Genomic DNA, 24,395 nt, shown 5'->3' with positions numbered 1-24,395 from the left:
TGCGCTATGCCCCCTGTGCGCTTTTAAGCCAAGTGAGGGGCCAGTTTCAGAACAAAGTGGGTTTTTTTCTTTTCCCTGTGCGCACCCGGCCCCCAGCTACTTTGCGACGTGTGACGTCGCGCGCTCCGCCCCGCTCCTGCACACCACCGCCGCTCCAAGTGGTGCATTGCGCGGGCGGCGGCGTCTACCCCGGCCTGCCGGCAAGTGTGACATCGCGCTCCGCCCCGCGCGTGCCCACCACCGCCAGCTCCCAGTGGTGCATTGCACGGGCGGAAGCGTCTCCCCCGGCTGCCGGCGCGCGTGGGGGATACCTGCGCCCGCTGGCGCTTCTCCAACCCCTGTACCTGCTCTGGCCCAAGGCCGCTCCGGCCGCCATGGAGGACGCCATCCTGAGGGAGTACGGATCTTCATGCTGCCGCCTCTCCCCCCGCACACCCTGGAGGCCCACTGATCCCAGCGGTGGTGCCTCGGGCAACCTCCCCAGCTGGGACAGGGTCCTCCCGCTGCCATCATCCAGAGTGGTCGGCCCCGGCATCTGGTAAGTCTGTAGGTTCCCTATGGGGACAGGAAACCAACTAATGCGGGAGAGAGGTACCACCTTTTTATCGGTAGGTTTCCTGTCCCCGTGGGTTGGATCCCCTCTCTCCGTGGTGCCGTCATGGGGGAAGGAGAAACATTGATATTGATTTCTAGGATTTCAGCGTCCTATAGGAGGCGCTAGAGACCCCGTCCTCTGTATCTGGGTAGATGAAATTTACATTGTTATTTCCCATGGGGCACACAAGTGTAAGCCAAGAGGGAGGAGCCGGACGCTGACCACGACATTGAGCCTGCACCGATTCTGAGGGACGGACGAGCGACAGCGGATTAGGGGGAAAATCATCAGTAAATTAACCCCAACTCTGCTGAGTAACAATCCACAACAGACATCGGGACCAAAAGAACTAACAGGAGAGAACGGACAGAAGGACGAGACATCTGCAGAGAAAATGTGACCGATGCTCTAAGGAAGGAGAAAGATTCTGAAAGAAGAGAACGAAGACTCAAGACTGATGAAGACGAGACGACAGCGGAGAAACCGCAACTCACAGATCAGAAGAAAATAATCAGGGAAATGAAAGCTGTTGTCAGACGGAGAAAATGTAGAGAAAACCAGAGCAAGTCTGGAGAAAACTCATCTATTATAGGAGGACGCCGGAGAGACGTCATCACATCCACCGGAGCCAACAAGGAGCCGCGCTGCTCACCTCGTGGTGTAAGAGGCCGGAGCTCCTCCATCATCACCGCCTGGTACCGATCCTGGTGTCCTTCTAGATACTCCCACTCCTCCATGGAGAGATAGACAGCGACGTCCTGACATCTTATAGGAACCTGACAACAACGACACAGTCACCACCCAGAATCCTCCAGTGCTGTATAATGTCCCAGCAGTCACCTCTCCGCTCATCACCCAGAATCCTCCAGTGCCGTCCTGTATAATGTCCCAGCAGTCACCTCTCCGCTCATCACCCAGAATCCTCCAGTGCCGTCCTGTATAATGTCCCAGCAGTCTCCTCTCCCCTCATCACCCAGAATCCTCCAGTGCCGTCCTGTATAATGTCCCAGCAGTCACCTCTCCGCTCATCACCCAGAATCCTCCAGTGCCGTCCTGTATAATGTCCCAGCAGTCACCTCTCCGCTCATCACCCAGAATCCTCCAGTGCCATCCTGTATAATGTCCCAGCAGTCACCTCTCCGCTCATCACCCAGAATCCTCCAGTACCGTCCTGTATAATGTCCCAGCAGTCACCTCTCCGCTCATCACCCAGAATCCTCCAGTGCCGTCCTGTATAATGTCCCAGCAGTCACCTCTCCGCTCATCACCCAGAATCCTCCAGTGCCGTCCTGTATAATGTCCCAGCAGTCACCTCTCCGCTCATCACCCAGAATCCTCCAGTACCGTCCTGTATAATGTCCCAGCAGTCACCTCTCCGCTCATCACCCAGAATCCTCCAGTGCCGTCCTGTATAATGTCCCAGCAGTCACCTCTCCACTCATCACCCAGAATCCTCCAGTGCTGTCCTGTATAATGTCCCAGCAGTCTCCTCTCCGCTCATCACCCAGAATCCTCCAGTGCCGTCCTGTATAATGTCCCAGCAGTCACCTCTCCACTCATCACCCAGAATCCTCCAGTGCTGTCCTGTATAATGTCCCAGCAGTCACCTCTCCACTCATCACCCAGAATCCTCCAGTGCCGTCCTGTATAATGTCCCAGCAGTCTCCTCTCCGCTCATCACCCAGAATCCTCCGGTGCTCTCCTGTATAATGTCCCAGCAGTCACCTCTCCGCTCATCACCCAGAATCCTCCAGTGCCGTCCTGTATAATGTCCCAGCAGTCACCTCTCTGCTCATCACCCAGAATCCTCCAGTGCCCTCCTGTATAATGTCCCAGCAGTCACCTCTCCGCTCATCTCCAAGAATCCTCCAGTGCCGTCCTGTATAATGTCCCAGCAGTCACCTCTCCGCTCATCACCCAGAATCCTCCAGTGCCCTCCTGTATAATGTCCCAGCAGTCACCTCTCCGCTCATCACCCAGAATCCTCCAGTGCCGTCCTGTATAATGTCCCATCAGTCACCTCTCCACTCATCACCCAGAATCCTCCAGTGCTGTCCTGTATAATGTCCCAGCAGTCACCTCTCCGCTCATCTCCAAGAATCCTCCAGTGCTGTCCTGTATAATGTCCCAGCAGTCACCTCTCCGCTCATCACCCAGAATACTCCAGTGCCGTCCTGTATAATGTCCCAGCAGTCACCTCTCCGCTCATCACCCAGAATCCTCCAGTGCCGTCCTGTATAATGTCCCAGCAGTCACCTCTCCGCTCATCACCCAGAATCCTCCAGTCCTGTATAATGTCCCAGCAGTCACCTCTCCGCTCATCACCCAGAATCCTCCAGTGCCGTCCTGTATAATCTCCCAGCAGTCACCTTTCCGCTCATCACCCAGAATCCTCCAGTGCCGTCCTGTATAATGTCCCAGCAGTCACCTCTCCCCTCATCACCCAGAATCCTCCAGTGCCGTCCTGTATAATGTCCCAGCAGTCACCTCTCCACTCATCACCCAGAATCCTCCAGTGCCGTCCTGTATAATGTCCCAGCAGTCACCTCTCCCCTCATCACCCAGAATCCTCCAGTGCCGTCCTGTATAATGTCCCAGCAGTCACCTCTCCACTCATCACCCAGAATCCTCCAGTGCTGTCCTGTATAATGTCCCAGCAGTCACCTCTCCACTCATCACCCAGAATCCTCCAGTGCCTTCCTGTATAATGTCCCAGCAGTCACCTCTCCGCTCATCACCCAGAATCCTCCAGTGCCCTCCTGTATAATGTCCCAGCAGTCACCTCTCCTCTCATCACCCAGAATCCTCCAGTGCCATCTTGTATAATGTCCCAGCAGTCACCTCTCCGCTCATCACCCAGAATCCTCCAGTGCTGTCCGGTATAATGTCCCAGCAGTCACCTCTCCCCTCATCACCCAGAATCCTCCAGTGCCGTCCTGTATAATGTCCCAGCAGTCACCTCTCCACTCATCACCCAGAATCCTCCAGTGCCGTCCTGTATAATGTCCCAGCAGTCACCTCTCCGCTCATCACCCAGAATCCTCCAGTGCCCTCCTGTATAATGTCCCAGCAGTCACCTCTCCACTCATCACCCAGAATCCTCCAGTGCTGTACTGTATAATGTCCCAGCAGTCTCCTCTCCGCTCATCACCCAGAATCCTCCAGTACCGTCCTGTATAATGTCCCAGCAGTCACCTCTCCACTCATCACCCAGAATCCTCCAGTGCCGTCCTGTATAATGTCCCAGCAGTCACCTCTCCACTCATCACCCAGAATCCTCCAGTGCCCTCCTGTATAATGTCCCAGCAGTCACCTCTCCTCTCATCACCCAGAATCCTCCAGTGCCGTCCTGTATAATATCCCAGCAGTCACCTCTCCGCTCATCACCCAGAATCCTCCAGTGCCATCCTGTATAATGTCCCAGCAGTCACCTCTCCGCTCATCACCCAGAATCCTCCAGTGCCCTCCTGTATAATGTCCCAGCAGTCACCTCTCCGCTCATCACCCAGAATCCTCAAGTGCCCTCCTGTATAATGTCCCAGCAGTCACCTCTCCGCTCATCACCCAGAATCCTCCAGTGCCGTCCTGTATAATGTCCCAGCAGTCACCTCTCCGCTCATCACCCAGAATCCTCCAGTACCGTCCTGTATAATGTCCCAGCAGTCACCTCTCCGCTCATCACCCAGAATCCTCCAGTGCCGTCCTGTATAATGTCCCAGCAGTCACCTCTCCGCTCATCACCCAGAATCCTCCAGTGCCCTCCTGTATAATGTCCCAGCAGTCACCTCTCCTCTCATCACCCAGAATCCTCCAGTGCCGTCCTGTATAATGTCCCAGCAGTCACCTCTCCGCTCATCACCCAGAATCCTCCAGTGCAGTCCTGTATAATGTCCCAGCAGTCACCTCTCCGCTCATCACCCAGAATCCTCCAGTGCCGTCCTGTATAATGTCCCAGCAGTCACCTCTCCTCTCATCACCCAGAATCCTCCAGTGCCGTCCTGTATAATGTCCCAGCAGTCACCTCTCCGCTCATCACCCAGAATCCTCCAGTGCCGTCCTGTATAATGTCCCAGCAGTCACCTCTCCGCTCATCACCCAGAATCCTCCAGTGCCGTCCTGTATAATGTCCCAGCAGTCACCTCTCCTCTCATCACCCAGAATCCTCCAGTCCTGTATAATGTCCCAGCAGTCACCTCTCCTCTCATCACCCAGAATCCTCCAGTGCAGTCCTGTATAATGTCCCAGCAGTCACCTCTCCTCTCATCCCCCAGAATCCTCCAGTGCCCTCCTGTATAATGTCCCAGCAGTCACCTCTCCTCTCATCACCCAGAATCCTCCAGTGCCGTCCTGTATAATGTCCCAGCAGTCACCTCTCCGTTCATCACCCAGAATCCTCCAGTGCCCTCCTGTATAATGTCCCAGCAGTCACCTCTCCGTTCATCACCCAGAATCCTCCAGTGCCCTCCTGTATAATGTCCCAGCAGTCACCTCTCCGTTCATCACCCAGAATCCTCCAGTGCCCTCCTGTATAATGTCCCAGCAGTCACCTCTCCGTTCATCACCCAGAATCCTCCAGTGCCCTCCTGTATAATGTCCCAGCAGTCACCTCTCCGCTCATCACCCAGAATCCTCCAGTGCCGTCCTGTATAATGTCCCAGCAGTCACCTCTCCTCTCATCACCCAGAATCCTCCAGTGCCGTTCTGTATAATGTCCCAGCAGTCACCTCTCCTCTCATCACCCAGAATCCTCCAGTGCCATCCTGTATAATGTCCCAGCAGTCACCTCTCCACTCATCACCCAGAATCCTCCAGTGCCCTCCTGTATAATGTCCCAGCAGTCACCTCTCCGCTCATCACCCAGAATCCTCCAGTGCCGTTCTGTATAATGTCCCAGCAGTCACCTCTCCTCTCATCACCCAGAATCCTCCAGTGCCATCCTGTATAATGTCCCAGCAGTCACCTCTCCACTCATCACCCAGAATCCTCCAGTGCCCTCCTGTATAATGTCCCAGCAGTCACCTCTCCGCTCATCACCCAGAATCCTCCAGTGCCGTTCTGTATAATGTCCCAGCAGTCACCTCTCCTCTCATCACCCAGAATCCTCCAGTGCCATCCTGTATAATGTCCCAGCAGTCACCTCTCCGCTCATCACCCAGAATCCTCCAGTGCCCTCCTGTATAATGTCCCAGCAGTCACCTCTCCGCTCATCACCCAGAATCCTCCAGTGCCGTTCTGTATAATGTCCCAGCAGTCACCTCTCCTCTCATCACCCAGAATCCTCCAGTGCCATCCTGTATAATGTCCCAGCAGTCACCTCTCCACTCATCACCCAGAATCCTCCAGTGCCGTCCTGTATAATGTCCCAGCAGTCACCTCTCCGCTCATCACCCAGAATCCTCCAGTGCCCTCCTGTATAATGTCCCAGCAGTCACCTCTCTGGTCATCACCCAGAATCCTCCAGTGCCGTCCTGTATAATGTCCCAGCAGTCACCTCTCCGCTCATCACCCAGAATCCTCCAGTGCCGTCCTGTATAATGTCCCAGCAGTCACCTCTCCGCTCATCACCCAGAATCCTCCAGTGCTGTCCTGTATAATGTCCCAGCAGTCTCCTCTCCGCTCATCACCAAGAATCCTCCAGTGCCATCCTGTATAATGTCCCAGCAGTCATCTCTCCCCTCATCACCCAGAATCCTCCGGTGCCGTCCTGTATAATGTCCCAGCAGTCACCTCTCCGCTCATCACCCAGAATCCTCCAGTGCCCTCCTGTATAATGTCCCAGCAGTCACCTCTCCGCTCATCACCCAGAATCCTCCGGTGCCGTCCTGTATAATGTCCCAGCAGTCACCTCTCCGCTCATCACCCAGAATCCTCCAGTGCCCTCCTGTATAATGTCCCAGCAGTCACCTCTCTGCTCATCACCCAGAATCCTCCAGTGCCGTCCTGTATAATGTCCCAGCAGTCACCTCTCCGCTCATCACCCAGAATCCTCCAGTGCCCTCCTGTATAATGTCCCAGCAGTCACCTCTCTGCTCATCACCCAGAATCCTCCAGTGCCGTCCTGTATAATGTCCCAGCAGTCACCTCTCCGCTCATCACCCAGAATCCTCCAGTGCCGTCCTGTATAATGTCCCAGCAGTCACCTCTCCGCTCATCACCCAGAATCCTCCAGTGCTGTCCTGTATAATGTCCCAGCAGTCTCCTCTCCGCTCATCACCCAGAATCCTCCAGTGCCGTCCTGTATAATGTCCCAGCAGTCACCTCTCCTCTCATCACCCAGAATCCTCCAGTGCCATCCTGTATAATGTCCCAGCAGTCACCTCTCCACTCATCACCCAGAATCCTCCAGTGCCGTCCTGTATAATGTCCCAGCAGTCACCTCTCCGCTCATCACCCAGAATCCTCCAGTGCCCTCCTGTATAATGTCCCAGCAGTCACCTCTCTGCTCATCACCCAGAATCCTCCAGTGCCGTCCTGTATAATGTCCCAGCAGTCACCTCTCCGCTCATCACCCAGAATCCTCCGGTGCCGTCCTGTATAATGTCCCAGCAGTCTCCTCTCCGCTCATCACCCAGAATCCTCCAGTGCAGTCCTGTATAATGTCCCAGCAGTCACCTCTCCGCTCATCACCCAGAATCCTCCAGTGCAGTCCTGTATAATGTCCCAGCAGTCACCTCTCCGCTCATCACCCAGAATCCTCCGGTGCCGTCCTATATAATGTCCCAGCAGTCTCCTCTCCGCTCATCACCCAGAATCCTCCGGTGCTCTCCTGTATAATGTCCCAGCAGTCACCTCTCCGCTCATCACCCAGAATCCTCCAGTGCCGTCCTGTATAATGTCCCAGCAGTCACCTCTCCTCTCATCACCCAGAATCCTCCAGTGCCGTCCTGTATAATGTCCCAGCAGTCACCTCTCCGCTCATCACCCAGAATCCTCCAGTGCCGTCCTGTATAATGTCCCAGCAGTCACTTCTCCGCTCATCACCCAGAATCCTCCAGTGCAGTCCTGTATAATGTCCCAGCAGTCACCTCTCCGCTCATCACCCAGAATCCTCCAGTGCCGTACTGTATAATGTCCCAGCAGTCACCTCTCCTCTCATCACCCAGAATCCTCCAGTGCCGTCCTGTATAATGTCCCAGCAGTCACCTCTCCGCTCATCACCCAGAATCCTCCAGTGCCGTCCTGTATAATGTCCCAGCAGTCACTTCTCCGCTCATCACCCAGAATCCTCCAGTGCAGTCCTGTATAATGTCCCAGCAGTCACCTCTACTCTCATCACCCAGAATCCTCCAGTCCTGTATAATGTCCCAGCAGTCACCTCTCCTCTCATCACCCAGAATCCTCCAGTGCAGTCCTGTATAATGTCCCAGCAGTCACCTCTCCTCTCATCCCCCAGAATCCTCCAGTGCCCTCCTGTATAATGTCCCAGCAGTCACCTCTCCGCTCATCACCCAGAATCCTCCAGTGCAGTCCTGTATAATGTCCCAGCAGTCACCTCTCCGCTCATCACCCAGAATCCTCCAGTGCAGTCCTGTATAATGTCCCAGCAGTCACCTCTCCTCTCATCACCCAGAATCCTCCAGTGCAGTCCTGTATAATGTCCCAGCAGTCACCTCTCCTCTCATCCCCCAGAATCCTCCAGTGCCCTCCTGTATAATGTCCCAGCAGTCACCTCTCCGCTCATCACCCAGAATCCTCCAGTGCCGTCCTGTATAATGTCCCAGCAGTCACCTCTCCTCTCATCACCCAGAATCCTCCAGTCCTGTATAATGTCCCAGCAGTCACCTCTCCTCTCATCACCCAGAATCCTCCAGTGCAGTCCTGTATAATGTCCCAGCAGTCACCTCTCCTCTCATCACCCAGAATCCTCCAGTGCCGTCCTGTATAATGTCCCAGCAGTCACCTCTCCGCTCATCACCCAGAATCCTTCAGTACCGTCCTGTATAATGTCCCAGCAGTCACCTCTCCTCTCATTCCCCAGAATCCTCCAGTGCCCTCCTGTATAATGTCCCAGCAGTCACCTCTCCTCTCATCACCCAGAATCCTCCAGTGCCGTCCTGTATAATGTCCCAGCAGTCACCTCTCCGTTCATCACCCACAATCCTCCAGTGCCCTCCTGTATAATGTCCCAGCAGTCACCTCTCCGTTCATCACCCAGAATCCTCCAGTGCCCTCCTGTATAATGTCCCAGCAGTCACCTCTCCGTTCATCACCCAGAATCCTCCAGTGCCCTCCTGTATAATGTCCCAGCAGTCACCTCTCCTCTCATCACCCAGAATCCTCCAGTGCCATCCTGTATAATGTCCCAGCAGTCACCTCTCCACTCATCACCCAGAATCCTCCAGTGCCGTCCTGTATAATGTCCCAGCAGTCACCTCTCCGCTCATCACCCAGAATCCTCCAGTGCCCTCCTGTATAATGTCCCAGCAGTCACCTCTCTGCTAATCACCCAGAATCCTCCAGTGCCGTCCTGTATAATGTCCCAGCAGTCACCTCTCCGCTCATCACCCAGAATCCTCCAGTGCCGTCCTGTATAATGTCCCAGCAGTCACCTCTCCGCTCATCACCCAGAATCCTCCAGTGCTGTCCTGTATAATGTCCCAGCAGTCTCCTCTCCGCTCATCACCCTGAATCCTCCGGTGCCGACCTGTATAATGTCCCAGCAGTCTCCTCTCCGCTCATCACCCAGAATCCTCCAGTGCAGTCCTGTATAATGTCCCAGAAGTCACCTCTCCGCTCATCACCCAGAATCCTCCAGTGCAGTCCTGTATAATGTCCCAGCAGTCACCTCTCCGCTCATCACCCAGAATCCTCCGGTGCCGTCCTATTTAATGTCCCAGCAGTCTCCTCTCCGCTCATCACCCAGAATCCTCCGGTGCTCTCCTGTATAATGTCCCAGCAGTCACCTCTCCGCTCATCACCCAGAATCCTCCGGTGCCGTCCTGTATAATGTCCCAGCAGTTACATCTCCGCTCATCACCCAGAATCCTCCAGTGCCCTCCTGTATAATGTCCCAGCAGTCTCCTCTCCGCTCATCACCCAGAATCCTCCGGTGCTCTCCTGTATAATGTCCTAGCAGTCACCTCTCCGCTCATCACCCTGAATCCTCCAGTGCGTCCTGTATAATGTCCCAGCAGTCACCTCTCCGCTCATCACCCAGAATCCTCCAGTGCTGTCCTGTATAATGTCCCAGCAGTCACCTCTCTGCTAATCACCCAGAATCCTCCGGTGCCGTCCTGTATAATGTCCCAGCAGTCACCTCTCTGCTAATCACCCAGAATTCTCCAGTGCCCTCCTGTATAATGTCCCAGCAGTCACCTCTCTGCTAATCACCCAGAATCCTCCAGTGCCGTCCTGTATAATGTCCCAGCAGTCACCTCTCTGCTAATCACCCAGAATCCTCCGGTGCCGTCCTGTATAATGTCCCAGCAGTCACCTCTCCGCTCATCACCCAGAATCCTCCAGTGCTGTCCTGTATAATGTCCCAGCAGTCTCCTCTCCGCTCATCACCCAGAATCCTCCAGTGCCGTCCTGTATAATGTCCCAGCAGTCACCTCTCTGCTCATCACCCAGAATCCTCCAGTGACGTCCTGTATAATGTCCCAGCAGTCTCCTCTCCGCTCATCACCCAGAATCCTCCGGTGCTCTCCTATATAATGTCCCAGCAGTCACCTCTCTGCTAATCACCCAGAATCCTCCGGTGCCGTCCTGTATAATGTCCCAGCAGTCACCTCTCCGCTCATCACCCAGAATCCTCCGGTGCTCTCCTGTATAATGTCCCAGCAGTCACCTCTCTGCTAATCACCCAGAATCCTCCAGTGCCGTCCTGTATAATGTCCCAGCAGTCACCTCTCTGCTCATCGCCCAGAATCCTCCAGTGTCGTCCTGTATAATGTCCCAGCAGTCACCTCTCCGCTCATCACCCAGAATTCTCCAGTGCCGTCCTGTATAATGTCCCAGCAGTCACCTCTCCGCTCATCTCCCAGAATCCTCCAGTGACGTCCTGTATAATGTCCCAGCAGTCACCTCTCTGCTCATCACCCAGAATCCTCCAGTGCCGTCCTGTATAATGTCCCAGCAGTCACCTCTCCGCTCATCACCCAGAATACTCCAGTGCCGTCCGGTATAATGTCCCAGCAGTCACCTCTCCGCTCATTACCCAGAATCCTCCAGTGCCGTCCTGTATAATGTCCCAGCAGTCACCTCTCCGCTCATCACCCAGAATACTCCAGTGCCGTCCTGTATAATGTCCCAGCAGTCACCTCTCCGCTCATCACCCAGAATACTCCAGTGCCGTCCTGTATAATGTCCCAGCAGTCACCTCTCCGCTCATCACCCAGAATCCTCCAGTGCCGTCCTGTATAATGTCCCAGCAGTCACCTCTCCGCTCATCACCCAGAATCCTCCAGTGCCGTCCTGTATAATGTCCCAGCAGTCACCTCTCCGCTCATCACCCAGAATCCTCCAGTCCTGTATAATGTCCCAGCAGTCACCTCTCCGCTCATCACCCAGAATCCTCCAGTGCCGTCCTGTATAATGTCCCAGCAGTCACCTCTCCGCTCATCACCCAGAATCCTCCAGTGCCGTCCTGTATAATCTCCCAGCAGTCACCTCTCCGCTCATCATCCAGAATCCTCCAGTGCCCTCCTGTATAATGTCCCAGCAGTCACCTCTCCGCTCATCACCCAGAATCCTCCAGTGCCGTCCTGTATAATGTCCCAGCAGTCACCTCTCCGCTCATCACCCAGAATCCTCCAGTGCCGTCCTGTATAATGTCCCAGTAGTCACCTCTCCGCTCATCATCCAGAATCCTCCAGTGCCCTCCTATATAACGTCCCAGCAGTCACCTCTCCGCTCATCACCCAGAATCCTCCAGTGCCCTCCTGTGTAATGTCCCAGCAGTCACCTCTCCGCTCATCATCCAGAATCCTCCAGTGCCCTCCTGTATAATGTCCCAGCAGTCTCCTCTCCGCTCATCACCCAGAATCCTCCAGTGACGTCCTGTATAATGTCCCAGCAGTCACCTCTCCGCTCATCACCCAGAATCCTCCAGTGCCGTCCTGTATAATGTCCGAGCAGTCACCTCTCCGCTCATCACCCAGAATCCTCCAGTGCCGTCCTGTATAATATCCCAGCAGTCACCTCTCCGCTCATCATCCAGAATCCTCCAGTGACGTCCTGTATAATGTCCCAGCAGTCACCTCTCCGCTCATCACCCAGAATCCTCCAGTGCCGTCCTGTATAATGTCCCAGCAGTCACCTCTCCGCTCATCACCCAGAATCCTCCAGTGCCGTCCTGTATAATGTCCCAGCAGTCTCCTCTCCTCTCATCACCCAGAATCCTCCAGTGCCGTCCTGTATAATCTCCCAGCAGTCACCTCTCCGCTCATCATCCAGAATCCTCCAGTGACGTCCTGTATAATGTCCCAGCAGTCACCTCTCCGCTCATCACCCAGAATCCTCCAGTCCTGTATAATGTCCCAGCAGTCACCTCTCCGCTCATCACCCAGAATCCTCCAGTGCCCTCCTGTATAATGTCCCAGCAGTCTCCTCTCCTCTCATCACCCAGAATCCTCCAGTGCCGTCCTGTATAATCTCCCAGCACTCACCTCTCCGCTCATCATCCAGAATCCTCCAGTGCCGTCCTGTATAATGTCCCAGCAGTCTCCTCTCCTCTCATCACCCAGAATCCTCCAGTGCCGTCCTGTATAATCTCCCAGCAGTCACCTCTCCGCTCATCATCCAGAATCCTCCAGTGCCGTCCTGTATAATCTCCCAGCAGTCACCTCTCCGCTCATCAGCCAGAATCCTCCAGTCCTGTATAATGTCCCAGCAGTCACCTCTCCGCTCATCACCCAGAATCCTCCAGTGCCCTCCTGTATAATGTCCCAGCAGTCTCCTCTCCTCTCATCACCCAGAATCCTCCAGTGCCGTCCTGTATAATCTCCCAGCACTCACCTCTCCGCTCATCATCCAGAATCCTCCAGTGACGTCCTGTATAATGTCCCAGCAGTCTCCTCTCCTCTCATCACCCAGAATCCTCCAGTGCCGTCCTGTATAATCTCCCAGCAGTCACCTCTCCGCTCATCATCCAGAATCCTCCAGTGACGTCCTGTATAATGTCCCAGCAGTCACCTCTCCGCTCATCACCCAGAATCCTCCAGTCCTGTATAATGTCCCAGCAGTCACCTCTCCGCTCATCACCCAGAATCCTCCAGTGCCCTCCTGTATAATGTCCCAGCAGTCTCCTCTCCTCTCATCACCCAGAATCCTCCAGTGCCGTCCTGTATAATCTCCCAGCACTCACCTCTCCGCTCATCATCCAGAATCCTCCAGTGCCGTCCTGTATAATGTCCCAGCAGTCTCCTCTCCTCTCATCACCCAGAATCCTCCAGTGCCGTCCTGTATAATCTCCCAGCAGTCACCTCTCCGCTCATCATCCAGAATCCTCCAGTGACGTCCTGTATAATGTCCCAGCAGTCACCTCTCCGCTCATCACCCAGAATCCTCCAGTGCCGTCCTGTATAATGTCCCAGCAGTCACCTCTCCGCTCATCACCCAGAATCCTCCAGTGCCGTCCTGTATAATGTCCCAGCAGTCACCTCTCCGCTCAACACCCAGAATCCTCCAGTGCCGTCCTGTATAATGTCCCAGCAGTCACCTCTCCGCTCATCACCCAGAATCCTCCAGTGCAGTCCTGTATAATGTCCCAGCAGTCTCCTCTCCTCTCATCACCCAGAATCCTCCAGTGCCGTCCTGTATAATGTCCCAGCAGTCACCTCTCCTCTCATCACCCAGAATCCTCCAGTGCCGTCCTGTATAATGTCCCAGCAGTCACCTCTCTGCTCATCACCCAGAATTCTCCAGTGCCGTCCTGTATAATGTCCCAGCAGTCACCTCTCCGCTCATCACCCAGAATCCTCCAGTGCCCTCCTGTATAATGTCCCAGTCACCTCTCCTCTCATCACCCAGAATCCTCCAGTGCCGTCCTGTATAATGTCCCAGCAGTCTCCTCTCCGCTCATCACCCAGAATCCTCCAGTGCCGTCCTGTATAATGTCCCAGCAGTCACCTCTCGGCTCATCACCCAGAATCCTCCAGTGCCGTCCTGTATAATGTCCCAGCAGTCTCCTCTCCGCTCATCACCCAGAATCCTCCAGTGCCGTCCTGTATAATGTCCCAGCAGTCACCTCTCCGCTCATCACCCAGAATCCTCCAGTGCCGTCCTGTATAATGTCCCAGCAGTCACCTCTCGGCTCATCACCCAGAATCCTCCAGTGCCGTCCTGTATAATGTCCCAGCAGTCTCCTCTCCGCTCATCACCCAGAATCCTCCAGTGCCGTCCTGTATAATGTCCCAGCAGTCACCTCTCCGCTCATCACCCAGAATCCTCCAGTGCCGTCCTGTATAATGTCCCAGCAGTCTCCTCTCCTCTCATCACCCAGAATCCTCCAGTGCCGTCCTGTATAATCTCCCAGCAGTCACCTCTCCGCTCATCACCCAGAATCCTCCAGTGACGTCCTGTATAATGTCCCAGCAGTCACCTCTCCGCTCAACACCCAGAATACTCCAGTGCCATCCTGTATAATGTCCCAGCAGTCACCTCTCCGCTCATCACCCAGAATCCTACAGTGCCGTCCTGTATAATGTCCCAGCAGTCACCTCTCCGCTCATCACCCAGAATCCTCCAGTGCCGTCCAGTATAATGTCCCAGCAGTCACCTCTCCGCTCATCACCCAGAATCCTCCAGTCCTGTATAATGTCCCAGCAGTCACCTCTCCGCTCATCACCCAGAATCCTCCAGTGCCGTCCAGTATAATGTCCCAGCAGTCACCTCTCCGCTCATCACCCAGAATCCTCCAGTCCTGTATAATGTCCCAGCAGTCACCTCTCTGCTCATCACCCAGAATCCTCCAGTGCAGTCCTGTATAATGTCCCAGCAGTCTCCTCTCCGCTCATCACCCAGAATCCTCCAGTGCCGTCCTGTATAATGTCCCAGCAGTCTCCTCTCCGCTCATCACCCAGAATCCTCCAGTGCCATCCTGTATAATGTCCCAGCAGTCACCTCTCCTCTCATCACCCAGAATCCTCCAGTGCCGTCCTGTATAATGTCCCAGCAGTCACCTCTCCGCTCATCACCCAGAATCCTCCAGTGCTGTCCTGTATAATGTCCCAGCAGTCACCTCTCCGCTCATCACCCAGAATCCTCCAGTGCCCTCCTGTATAATGTCCCAGCAGTCACCTCTCCGCTCATCACCCAGAATCCTCCAGTGCTGTCCTGTATAATGTCCCAGCAGTCACCTCTCCGCTCATCACCCAGAATCCTCCAGTGCCGTCCTGTATAATGTCCCAGCAGTCACCTCTCCGCTCATCACCCAGAATCCTCCAGTGCAGTCCTGTATAATGTCCCAGCAGTCACCTCTCCGCTCATCACCCAGAATCCTCCAGTACCGTCCTGTATAATGTCCCAGCAGTCACCTCTCCTCTCATCACCCAGAATCCTCCAGTCCTGTATAATATCCCAGCAGTCACCTCTCCTCTCATCACCCAGAATCCTCCAGTGCAGTCCTGTATAATGTCCCAGCAGTCACCTCTCCGTTCATCACCCAGAATCCTCCAGTGACGTCCTGTATAATGTCCCAGCAGTCATCTCTCCGCTCATCACCCAGAATCTTCCAGTGCCCTCCTGTATAATGTCCCAGCAGTCACCTCTCCGCTCATCACCCAGAATCCTCCAGTGCCATCCTGTATAATGTCCTAGCAGTCACCTCTCCGCTCATCACCCAGAATCCTCCAGTGCCCTCCTGTATAATGTCCCAGCAGTCACCTCTCCGCTCATCACCCAGAATCCTCCAGTGCCATCCTGTATAATGTCCCAGCAGTCACCTCTCCGCTCATCACCCAGAATCCTCCAGTGCCGTCCTGTATAATGTCCCAGCAGTCACCTCTCCGCTCATCACCCAGAATCCTCCAGTGCCCTCCTGTATAATGTCCCAGCAGTCACCTCTCCGCTCATCACCCAGAATCCTCCAGTGCCATCCTGTATAATGTCCCAGCAGTCACCTCTCCGCTCATCACCCAGAATCCTACAGTGCCGTCCTGTATAATGTCCCAGCAGTCATCTCTCCGCTCATCACCCAGAATCCTCCAGTGCCCTCCTGTATAATGTCCCAGCAGTCACCTCTCCTCTCATCACCCAGAATCCTCCAGTGCCATCCTGTATAATGTCCCAGCAGTCACCTCTCCGCTCATCACCCAGAATCCTCCAGTGCCATCCTGTATAATGTCCCAGCAGTCACCTCTCCGTTCATCACCCAGAATCCTCCAGTGCCCTCCTGTATAATGTCCCAGCAGTCACCTCTCCGCTCATCACCCAGAATCCTCCAGTGCCATCCTGTATAATGTCCCAGCAGTCACCTCTCCGTTCATCACCCAGAATCCTCCTGTGCCGTCCTGTATAATGTCCCAGCAGTCATCTCTCCGCTCATCACCCAGAATCCTCCAGTGCCGTCCTGTATAATGTCCCAGCAGTCACCTCTCCGCTCATCACCCAGAATCCTCCAGTGCCGTCCTGTATAATGTCCCAGCAGTCACCTCTCCGCTCATCACCCAGAATCCTCCAGTGCCGTCCTGTATAATGTCCCAGCAGTCACCTCTCCGCTCATCACCCAGAATCCTTCAGTGCCGTCCTGTATAATGTCCTAGCAGTCACCTCTCCGCTCATCACCCAGAATCCTTCAGTGCCCTCCTGTATAATGTCCCAGCAGTCACCTCTCCGCTCATCACCCAGAATCCTCCAGTGCCGTCCTGTATAATGTCCCAGCAGTCACCTCTCCGCTCATCACCCAGAATCCTCCAGTGCCGTCCTGTATAATGTCCCAGCAGTCTCCACCCGCTCATCACCCAGAATCCTCCAGTGCCCTCCTGTATAATGTCCCAGCAGTCACCTCTCCGCTCATCACCCAGAATCCTCCAGTGCCGTCCTGTATAATGTCCTAGCAGTCACCTCTCCGCTCAACACCCAGAATCCTCCAGTGCAGTCCTGTATAATGTCCCAGCAGTCACCTCTCCTCTTATCACTCAGAATCCTCCAGTGCCGTCCTGTATAATGTCCCAGCAGTCACCTCTCCGCTCATCACCCAGAATCCTCCAGTGCCGTCCTGTATAATGTCCCAGCAGTCACCTCTCCGCTCATCACCCAGAATCCTTCAGTGCCGTCCTGTATAATGTCCTAGCAGTCACCTCTCCGCTCAACACCCAGAATCCTCCAGTGCAGTCCTGTATAATGTCCCAGCAGTCACCTCTCCTCTTATCACTCAGAATCCTCCAGTGCCGTCCTGTATAATGTCCCAGCAGTCACCTCTCCGCTCATCACCCAGAATCCTCCAGTGCCGTCCTGTATAATGTCCCAGCAGTCACCTCTCCGCTCATCACCCAGAATCCTCCAGTGCCATCCTGTATAATGTCCCAGCAGTCACCTCTCCGCTCATCACCCAGAATCCTCCAGTGCCGTCCTGTATAATGTCCCAGCAGTCTCCTCTCCGCTCATCACCCAGAATCCTCCAGTGCCCTCCTGTATAATGTCCCAGCAGTCACCTCTCCGCTCATCACCCAGAATCCTCCAGTGCCGTCCTGTATAATGTCCCAGCAGTCTCCTCTCCGCTCATCACCCAGAATCCTCCAGTGCCGTCCTGTATAATGTCCCAGCAGTCACCTCTCCGCTCATCACCCAGAATCCTCCAGTGCTGTCCTGTATAATGTCCCAGCAGTCACCTCTCCGCTCATCACCCAGAATCCTCCAGTGCCCTCCTGTATAATGTCCCAGCAGTCACCTCTCCGCTCATCACCCAGAATCCTCCAGTGCCCTCCTGTATAATGTCCCAGCAGTCTCCTCTCCGCTCATCACCCAGAATCCTCCAGTGCCGTCCTGTATAATGTCCCAGCAGTCACCTCTCCGCTCATCACCCAGAATCCTCCAGTGCCGTCCTGTATAATGTCCCAGCAGTCACCTCTCCTCTCATCACCCAGAATCCTCCAGTGCCGTCCTGTATGTCCCAGCAGTCACCTCTCCGCTCATCACCCAGAATCCTCCAGTGCCGTCCTGTATAATGTCCCAGCAGTCACCTCTCCGCTCATCACCCAGAATCCTCCAGTGCCGTCCTGTATAATGTCCCAGCAGTCACCTCTCCGCTCATCACCCAGAATCCTCCAGTGCCGTCCTGTATAATGTCCCAGCAGTCACCTCTCCGCTCATCACCCAGAATCCTCCAGTGCCGTCCTGTATAATGTCCCAGCAGTCACCTCTCCGCTCATCACCCAGAATCCTCCAGTGCCGTCCTGTATAATGTCCCAGCAGTCACCTCTCCGCTCATCACCCAGAATCCTCCAGTGCCGTCCTGTATAATGTCCCAGCAGTCTCCTCTCCGATCATCACCCAGAATCCTCCGGTGCTCTCCTGTATAATGTCGCAGCAGTCACCTCTCCGCTCATCACCCAGAATCCTCCAGTGCCGTCCTGTATAATGTCCCAGCAGTCTCCTCTCCGCTCATCACCCAGAATCCTCCGGTGCTCTCCTGTATAATGTCCCAGCAGTCACCTCTCTGCTCATCACCCAGAATCCTCCAGTGCCGTCCTGTATAATGTCCCAGCAGTCACCTCTCCGCTCATCTCCCAGAATCCTCCAGTGCCGTCCTGTATAATGTCCCAGCAGTCACCTCTCCGCTCATCACCCAGAATCCTCCAGTACCCTCCTGTATAATGTCCCAGCAGTCACCTCTCCGCTCATCACCCAGAATACTCCGGTGCTCTCCTGTATAATGTCCCAGCAGTCACCTCTCCTCTCATCACACAGAATCCTCCAGTGCCGTCCTGTATAATGTCCCAGCAGTCACCTCTCCTCTCATCACACAGAATCCTCCAGTGCCATCCTGTATAATGTCCCAGCAGTCACCTCTACGCTCATCACCCAGAATCCTCCAGTGCCGTCCTGTATAATGTCCCAGCAGTCACCTCTCCGCTCATCACCCAGAATCCTCCGGTGCTCTCCTGTATAATGTCCCAGCAGTCACCTCTCCTCTCATCACACAGAATCCTCCAGTGCCATCCTGTATAATGTCCCAGCAGTCACCTCTCCGCTCATCACACAGAATCCTCCAGTGCCATCCTGTATAATGTCCCAGCAGTCACCTCTCCTCTCATCACACAGAATCCTCCAGTGCCATCCTGTATAATGTCCCAGCAGTCACCTCTCCTCTCATCACACAGAATCCTCCAGTGCCATCCTGTATAATGTCCCAGCAGTCACCTCTACGCTCATCACCCAGAATCCTCCAGTGCCGTCCTGTATAATGTCCCAGCAGTCACCTCTCCGCTCATCACTCAGAATCCTCCAGTGCCGTCCTGTATAATGTCCCAGCAGTCACCTCTCCGCTCATCACCCAGAATCCTCCAGTGCCGTCCTGTATAATGTCCCAGCAGTCACCTCTCCGCTCATCACCCAGAATCCTTCAGTGCCTTCCTGTATAATGTCCCAGCAGTCACCTCTCCGCTCATCACCCAGAATCCTCCAGTGCCGTCCTGTATAATGTCCCAGCAGTCACCTCTCCGCTCATCACCCAGAATACTCCAGTGCCATCCTGTATAATGTCCCAGCAGTCACCTCTACGCTCATCACCCAGAATCCTCCAGTGCCGTCCTGTATAATGTCCCAGCAGTCACCTCTCCGCTCATCACTCAGAATCCTCCAGTGCCGTCCTGTATAATGTCCCAGCAGTCACCTCTCCGCTCATCACCCAGAATCCTCCAGTGCCGTCCTGTATAATGTCCCAGCAGTCACCTCTCCGCTCATCACCCAGAATCCTTCAGTGCCTTCCTGTATAATGTCCCAGCAGTCACCTCTCCGCTCATCACCCAGAATCCTCCAGTGCCGTCCTGTATAATGTCCCAGCAGTCTCCTCTCCGCTCATCACTCAGAATCCTCCAGTGCCGTCCTGTATAATGTCCCAGCAGTCACCTCTCCGCTCATCACCCAGAATCCTTCAGTGCCGTCCTGTATAATGTCCCAGCAGTCTCCTCTCCGCTCATCACTCAGAATCCTCCAGTGCCGTCCTGTATAATGTCCCAGCAGTCACCTCTCCGCTCATCACCCAGAATCCTTCAGTGCCGTCCTGTATAATGTCCCAGCAGTCACCTCTCCGCTCATCACCCAGAATCCTCCAGTGCCTTCCTGTATAATGTCCCAGCAGTCACCTCTCTGCTCATCACCCAGAATCCTCCAGTGCCGTCCTGTATAATGTCCCAGCAGTCACCTCTCCGCTCATCACCCAGAATCCTCCAGTGCCGTCCTGTATAATGTCCCAGCAGTCACCTCTCCGCTCATCACCCAGAATCCTCCGGTGCTCTCCTGTATAATGTCCCAGCAGTCACCTCTCCTCTCATCACACAGAATCCTCCAGTGTCGTCCTGTATAATGTCCCAGCAGTCACCTCTCCGCTCATCACCCAGAATCCTCCAGTGCCATCCTGTATAATGTCCCAGCAGTCACCTCTACGCTCATCACCCAGAATCCTCCAGTGCCGTCCTGTATAATGTCCCAGCAGTCACCTCTCCGCTCATCACTCAGAATCCTCCAGTGCCGTCCTGTATAATGTCCCAGCAGTCACCTCTCCGCTCATCACCCAGAATCCTCCAGTGCCGTCCTGTATAATGTCCCAGCAGTCACCTCTCCGCTCATCACCCAGAATCCTTCAGTGCCTTCCTGTATAATGTCCCAGCAGTCACCTCTCCGCTCATCACCCAGAATCCTCCAGTGCCGTCCTGTATAATGTCCCAGCAGTCTCCTCTCCGCTCATCACTCAGAATCCTCCAGTGCCGTCCTGTATAATGTCCCAGCAGTCACCTCTCCGCTCATCACCCAGAATCCTCCAGTGCCGTCCAGTATAATGTCCCAGCAGTCACCTCTCCGCTCATCACCCACAATCCTCCAGTCCTGTATAATGTCCCAGCAGTCACCTCTCTGCTCATCACCCAGAATCCTCCAGTGCCGTCCTGTATAATGTCCCAGCAGTCACCTCTCCGCTCATCACCCAGAATCCTCCAGTGCCCTCCTGTATAATGTCCCAGTCACCTCTCCTCTCATCACCCAGAATCCTCCAGTGCCGTCCTGTATAATGTCCCAGCAGTCTCCTCTCCGCTCATCACCCAGAATCCTCCAGTGCCGTCCTGTATAATGTCCCAGCAGTCACCTCTCGGCTCATCACCCAGAATCCTCCAGTGCCGTCCTGTATAATGTCCCAGCAGTCTCCTCTCCGCTCATCACCCAGAATCCTCCAGTGCCGTCCTGTATAATGTCCCAGCAGTCACCTCTCGGCTCATCACCCAGAATCCTCCAGTGCCGTCCTGTATAATGTCCCAGCAGTCACCTCTCCGCTCATCACCCAGAATCCTCCAGTGCCGTCCTGTATAATGTCCCAGCAGTCACCTCTCCTCTCATCACCCAGAATCCTCCAGTGCCGTCCTGTATAATGTCCCAGCAGTCACCTCTCCGCTCATCACCCAGAATTCTCCAGTGCCCTCCTGTATAATGTCCCAGCAGTCACCTCTCCGCTCATCACCCAGAATCCTCCAGTGCCGTCCTGTATAATGTCCCAGCAGTCACCTCTCCGCTCATCACCCAGAATCCTCCAGTGCCCTCCTGTATAATGTCCCAGCAGTCACCTCTCCGCTCATCACCCAGAATCCTCCAGTGCCCTCCTGTATAATGTCCCAGCAGTCACCTCTCCCCTCATCACCCAGAATCCTCCAGTGCCCTCCTGTATAATGTCCCAGCAGTCACCTCTCCCCTCATCACCCAGAATCCTCCAGTGCCCTCCTGTATAATGTCCCAGCAGTCACCTCTCCGCTCATCACTCAGAATCCTCCAGTACCGTCCTGTATAATGTCCCAGCAGTCTCCTCTCCGCTCATCACCCAGAATTCTCCAGTGCCGTCCTGTATAATGTCTCAGCAGTCACCTCTCCGCTCATCACCCAGAATCCTCCAGTGCCGTCCTGTATAATGTCCCAGCAGTCACCTCTCCGCTCATCACCCAGAATCCTCCAGTGCTGTATAATGTCCCAGCAGTCACCTCTCCGCTCATCACCCAGAATCCTCCAGTGCCGTCCTGTATAATGTCTCAGCAGTCACCTCTCCGCTCATCACCCAGAATCCTCCAGTGCCGTCCTGTATAATGTCCCAGCAGTCTCCTCTCCGCTCATCACCCAGAATCCTCCAGTGCCGTCCTGTATAATGTCCCAGCAGTCACCTCTCCGCTCATCACCCAGAATCCTCCAGTGCCGTCCTGTATAATGTCTCAGCAGTCACCTCTCCGCTCATCACCCAGAATCCTCCAGTGCCGTCCTGTATAATGTCCCAGCAGTCACCTCTCCGCTCATCACCCAGAATCCTTCAGTGCCGTCCTGTATAATGTCCTAGCAGTCACCTCTCCGCTCATCACCCAGAATCCTCCAGTGCCCTCCTGTATAATGTCCCAGCAGTCACCTCTCCGCTCATCACCCAGAATCCTCCAGTGCCGTCCTGTATCATGTCCCAGCAGTCTCCTCTCCGCTCATCACCCAGAATCCTCCAGTGCCCTCCTGTATAATGTCCCAGCAGTCACCTCTCCGCTCATCACCCAGAATCCTCCAGTGCCGTCCTGTATAATGTCCCAGCAGTCTCCTCTCCGCTCATCACCCAGAATCCTCCAGTGCCGTCCTGTATAATGTCCCAGCAGTCACCTCTCCGCTCATCACCCAGAATCCTCCAGTGCTGTCCTGTATAATGTCCCAGCAGTCACCTCTCCGCTCATCACCCAGAATCCTCCAGTGCCCTCCTGTATAATGTCCCAGCAGTCACCTCTCCGCTCATCACCCAGAATCCTCCAGTGCCCTCCTGTATAATGTCCCAGCAGTCTCCTCTCCGCTCATCACCCAGAATCCTCCAGTGCCGTCCTGTATAATGTCCCAGCAGTCACCTCTCCGCTCATCACCCAGAATCCTCCAGTGCCGTCCTGTATAATGTCCCAGCAGTCACCTCTCCTCTCATCACCCAGAATCCTCCAGTGCCGTCCTGTATGTCCCAGCAGTCACCTCTCCGCTCATCACCCAGAATCCTCCAGTGCCGTCCTGTATAATGTCCCAGCAGTCACCTCTCCGCTCATCACCCAGAATCCTCCAGTGCCGTCCTGTATAATGTCCCAGCAGTCACCTCTCCGCTCATCACCCAGAATCCTCCAGTGCCGTCCTGTATAATGTCCCAGCAGTCACCTCTCCGCTCATCACCCAGAATCCTCCAGTGCCGTCCTGTATAATGTCCCAGCAGTCACCTCTCCGCTCATCACCCAGAATCCTCCAGTGCCGTCCTGTATAATATCCCAGCAGTCACCTCTCCGCTCATCACCCAGAATCCTCCAGTGCCGTCCTGTATAATGTCCCAGCAGTCACCTCTCCGCTCATCACCCAGAATCCTCCAGTGCCGTCCTGTATAATGTCCCAGCAGTCACCTCTCCGCTCATCACCCAGAATCCTCCAGTGCCGTCCTGTATAATGTCCCAGCAGTCTCCTCTCCGATCATCACCCAGAATCCTCCGGTGCTCTCCTGTATAATGTCGCAGCAGTCACCTCTCCGCTCATCACCCAGAATCCTCCAGTGCCGTCCTGTATAATGTCCCAGCAGTCTCCTCTCCGCTCATCACCCAGAATCCTCCGGTGCTCTCCTGTATAATGTCCCAGCAGTCACCTCTCTGCTCATCACCCAGAATCCTCTAGTGCCGTCCTGTATAATGTCCCAGCAGTCACCTCTCTGCTCATCACCCAGAATCCTCCAGTGCCGTCCTGTATAATGTCCCAGCAGTCACCTCTCCGCTCATCTCCCAGAATCCTCCAGTGCCGTCCTGTATAATGTCCCAGCAGTCACCTCTCCGCTCATCACCCAGAATCCTCCAGTACCCTCCTGTATAATGTCCCAGCAGTCACCTCTCCCCTCATCACCCAGAATCCTCCAGTGCCCTCCTGTATAATGTCCCAGCAGTCACCTCTCCGCTCATCACCCAGAATACTCCAGTGCCGTCCTGTATAATGTCCCAGCAGTCACCTCTCCGCTCATCACCCAGAATCCTCCGGTGCTCTCCTGTATAATGTCCCAGCAGTCACCTCTCCTCTCATCACACAGAATCCTCCAGTCCTGTATAATGTCCCAGCAGTCACCTCTCCGCTCATCACCCAGAATCCTCCAGTGCCGTCCAGTATAATGTCCCAGCAGTCACCTCTCCGCTCATCACCCACAATCCTCCAGTCCTGTATAATGTCCCAGCAGTCACCTCTCTGCTCATCACCCAGAATCCTCCAGTGCCGTCCTGTATAATGTCCCAGCAGTCACCTCTCCGCTCATCACCCAGAATCCTCCAGTGCCCTCCTGTATAATGTCCCAGTCACCTCTCCTCTCATCACCCAGAATCCTCCAGTGCCATCCTGTATAATGTCCCAGCAGTCTCCTCTCCGCTCATCACCCAGAATCCTCCAGTGCCGTCCTGTATAATGTCCCAGCAGTCACCTCTCGGCTCATCACCCAGAATCCTCCAGTGCCGTCCTGTATAATGTCCCAGCAGTCTCCTCTCCGCTCATCACCCAGAATCCTCCAGTGCCGTCCTGTATAATGTCCCAGCAGTCACCTCTCCGCTCATCACCCAGAATCCTCCAGTGCCGTCCTGTATAATGTCCCAGCAGTCACCTCTCCTCTCATCACCCAGAATCCTCCAGTGCCGTCCTGTAT

General features: G+C 54.8%; 1 protein-coding gene across 2 annotated transcripts in view; it reads right to left on the bottom strand.

The window, feature by feature from the left end:
- Positions 1-24,395, bottom strand: part of LOC141074932 (uncharacterized) — a 94,330-nt gene that overhangs the window by 48,560 nt on the left and 21,375 nt on the right. For both annotated transcript variants that reach the window (XM_073562257.1, XM_073562258.1), the window contains exon 4: positions 1,248-1,371. In XM_073562257.1, the coding sequence (XP_073418358.1) occupies positions 1,248-1,371 (124 nt within the window). The remainder of the gene's footprint in view (positions 1-1,247; positions 1,372-24,395) is intronic.

Source organism: Dendrobates tinctorius, unplaced genomic scaffold (genome assembly GCF_039654945.1).
Source record: "Dendrobates tinctorius isolate UK_male_01 unplaced genomic scaffold, ASM3965494v1 ptg000342l, whole genome shotgun sequence".
NCBI lineage: Eukaryota > Metazoa > Chordata > Amphibia > Anura > Dendrobatidae > Dendrobates > Dendrobates tinctorius.
The sequence above is the reverse complement of the archived record's forward strand: the minus strand, read 5'-3'. Positions and strand labels throughout refer to the sequence as shown.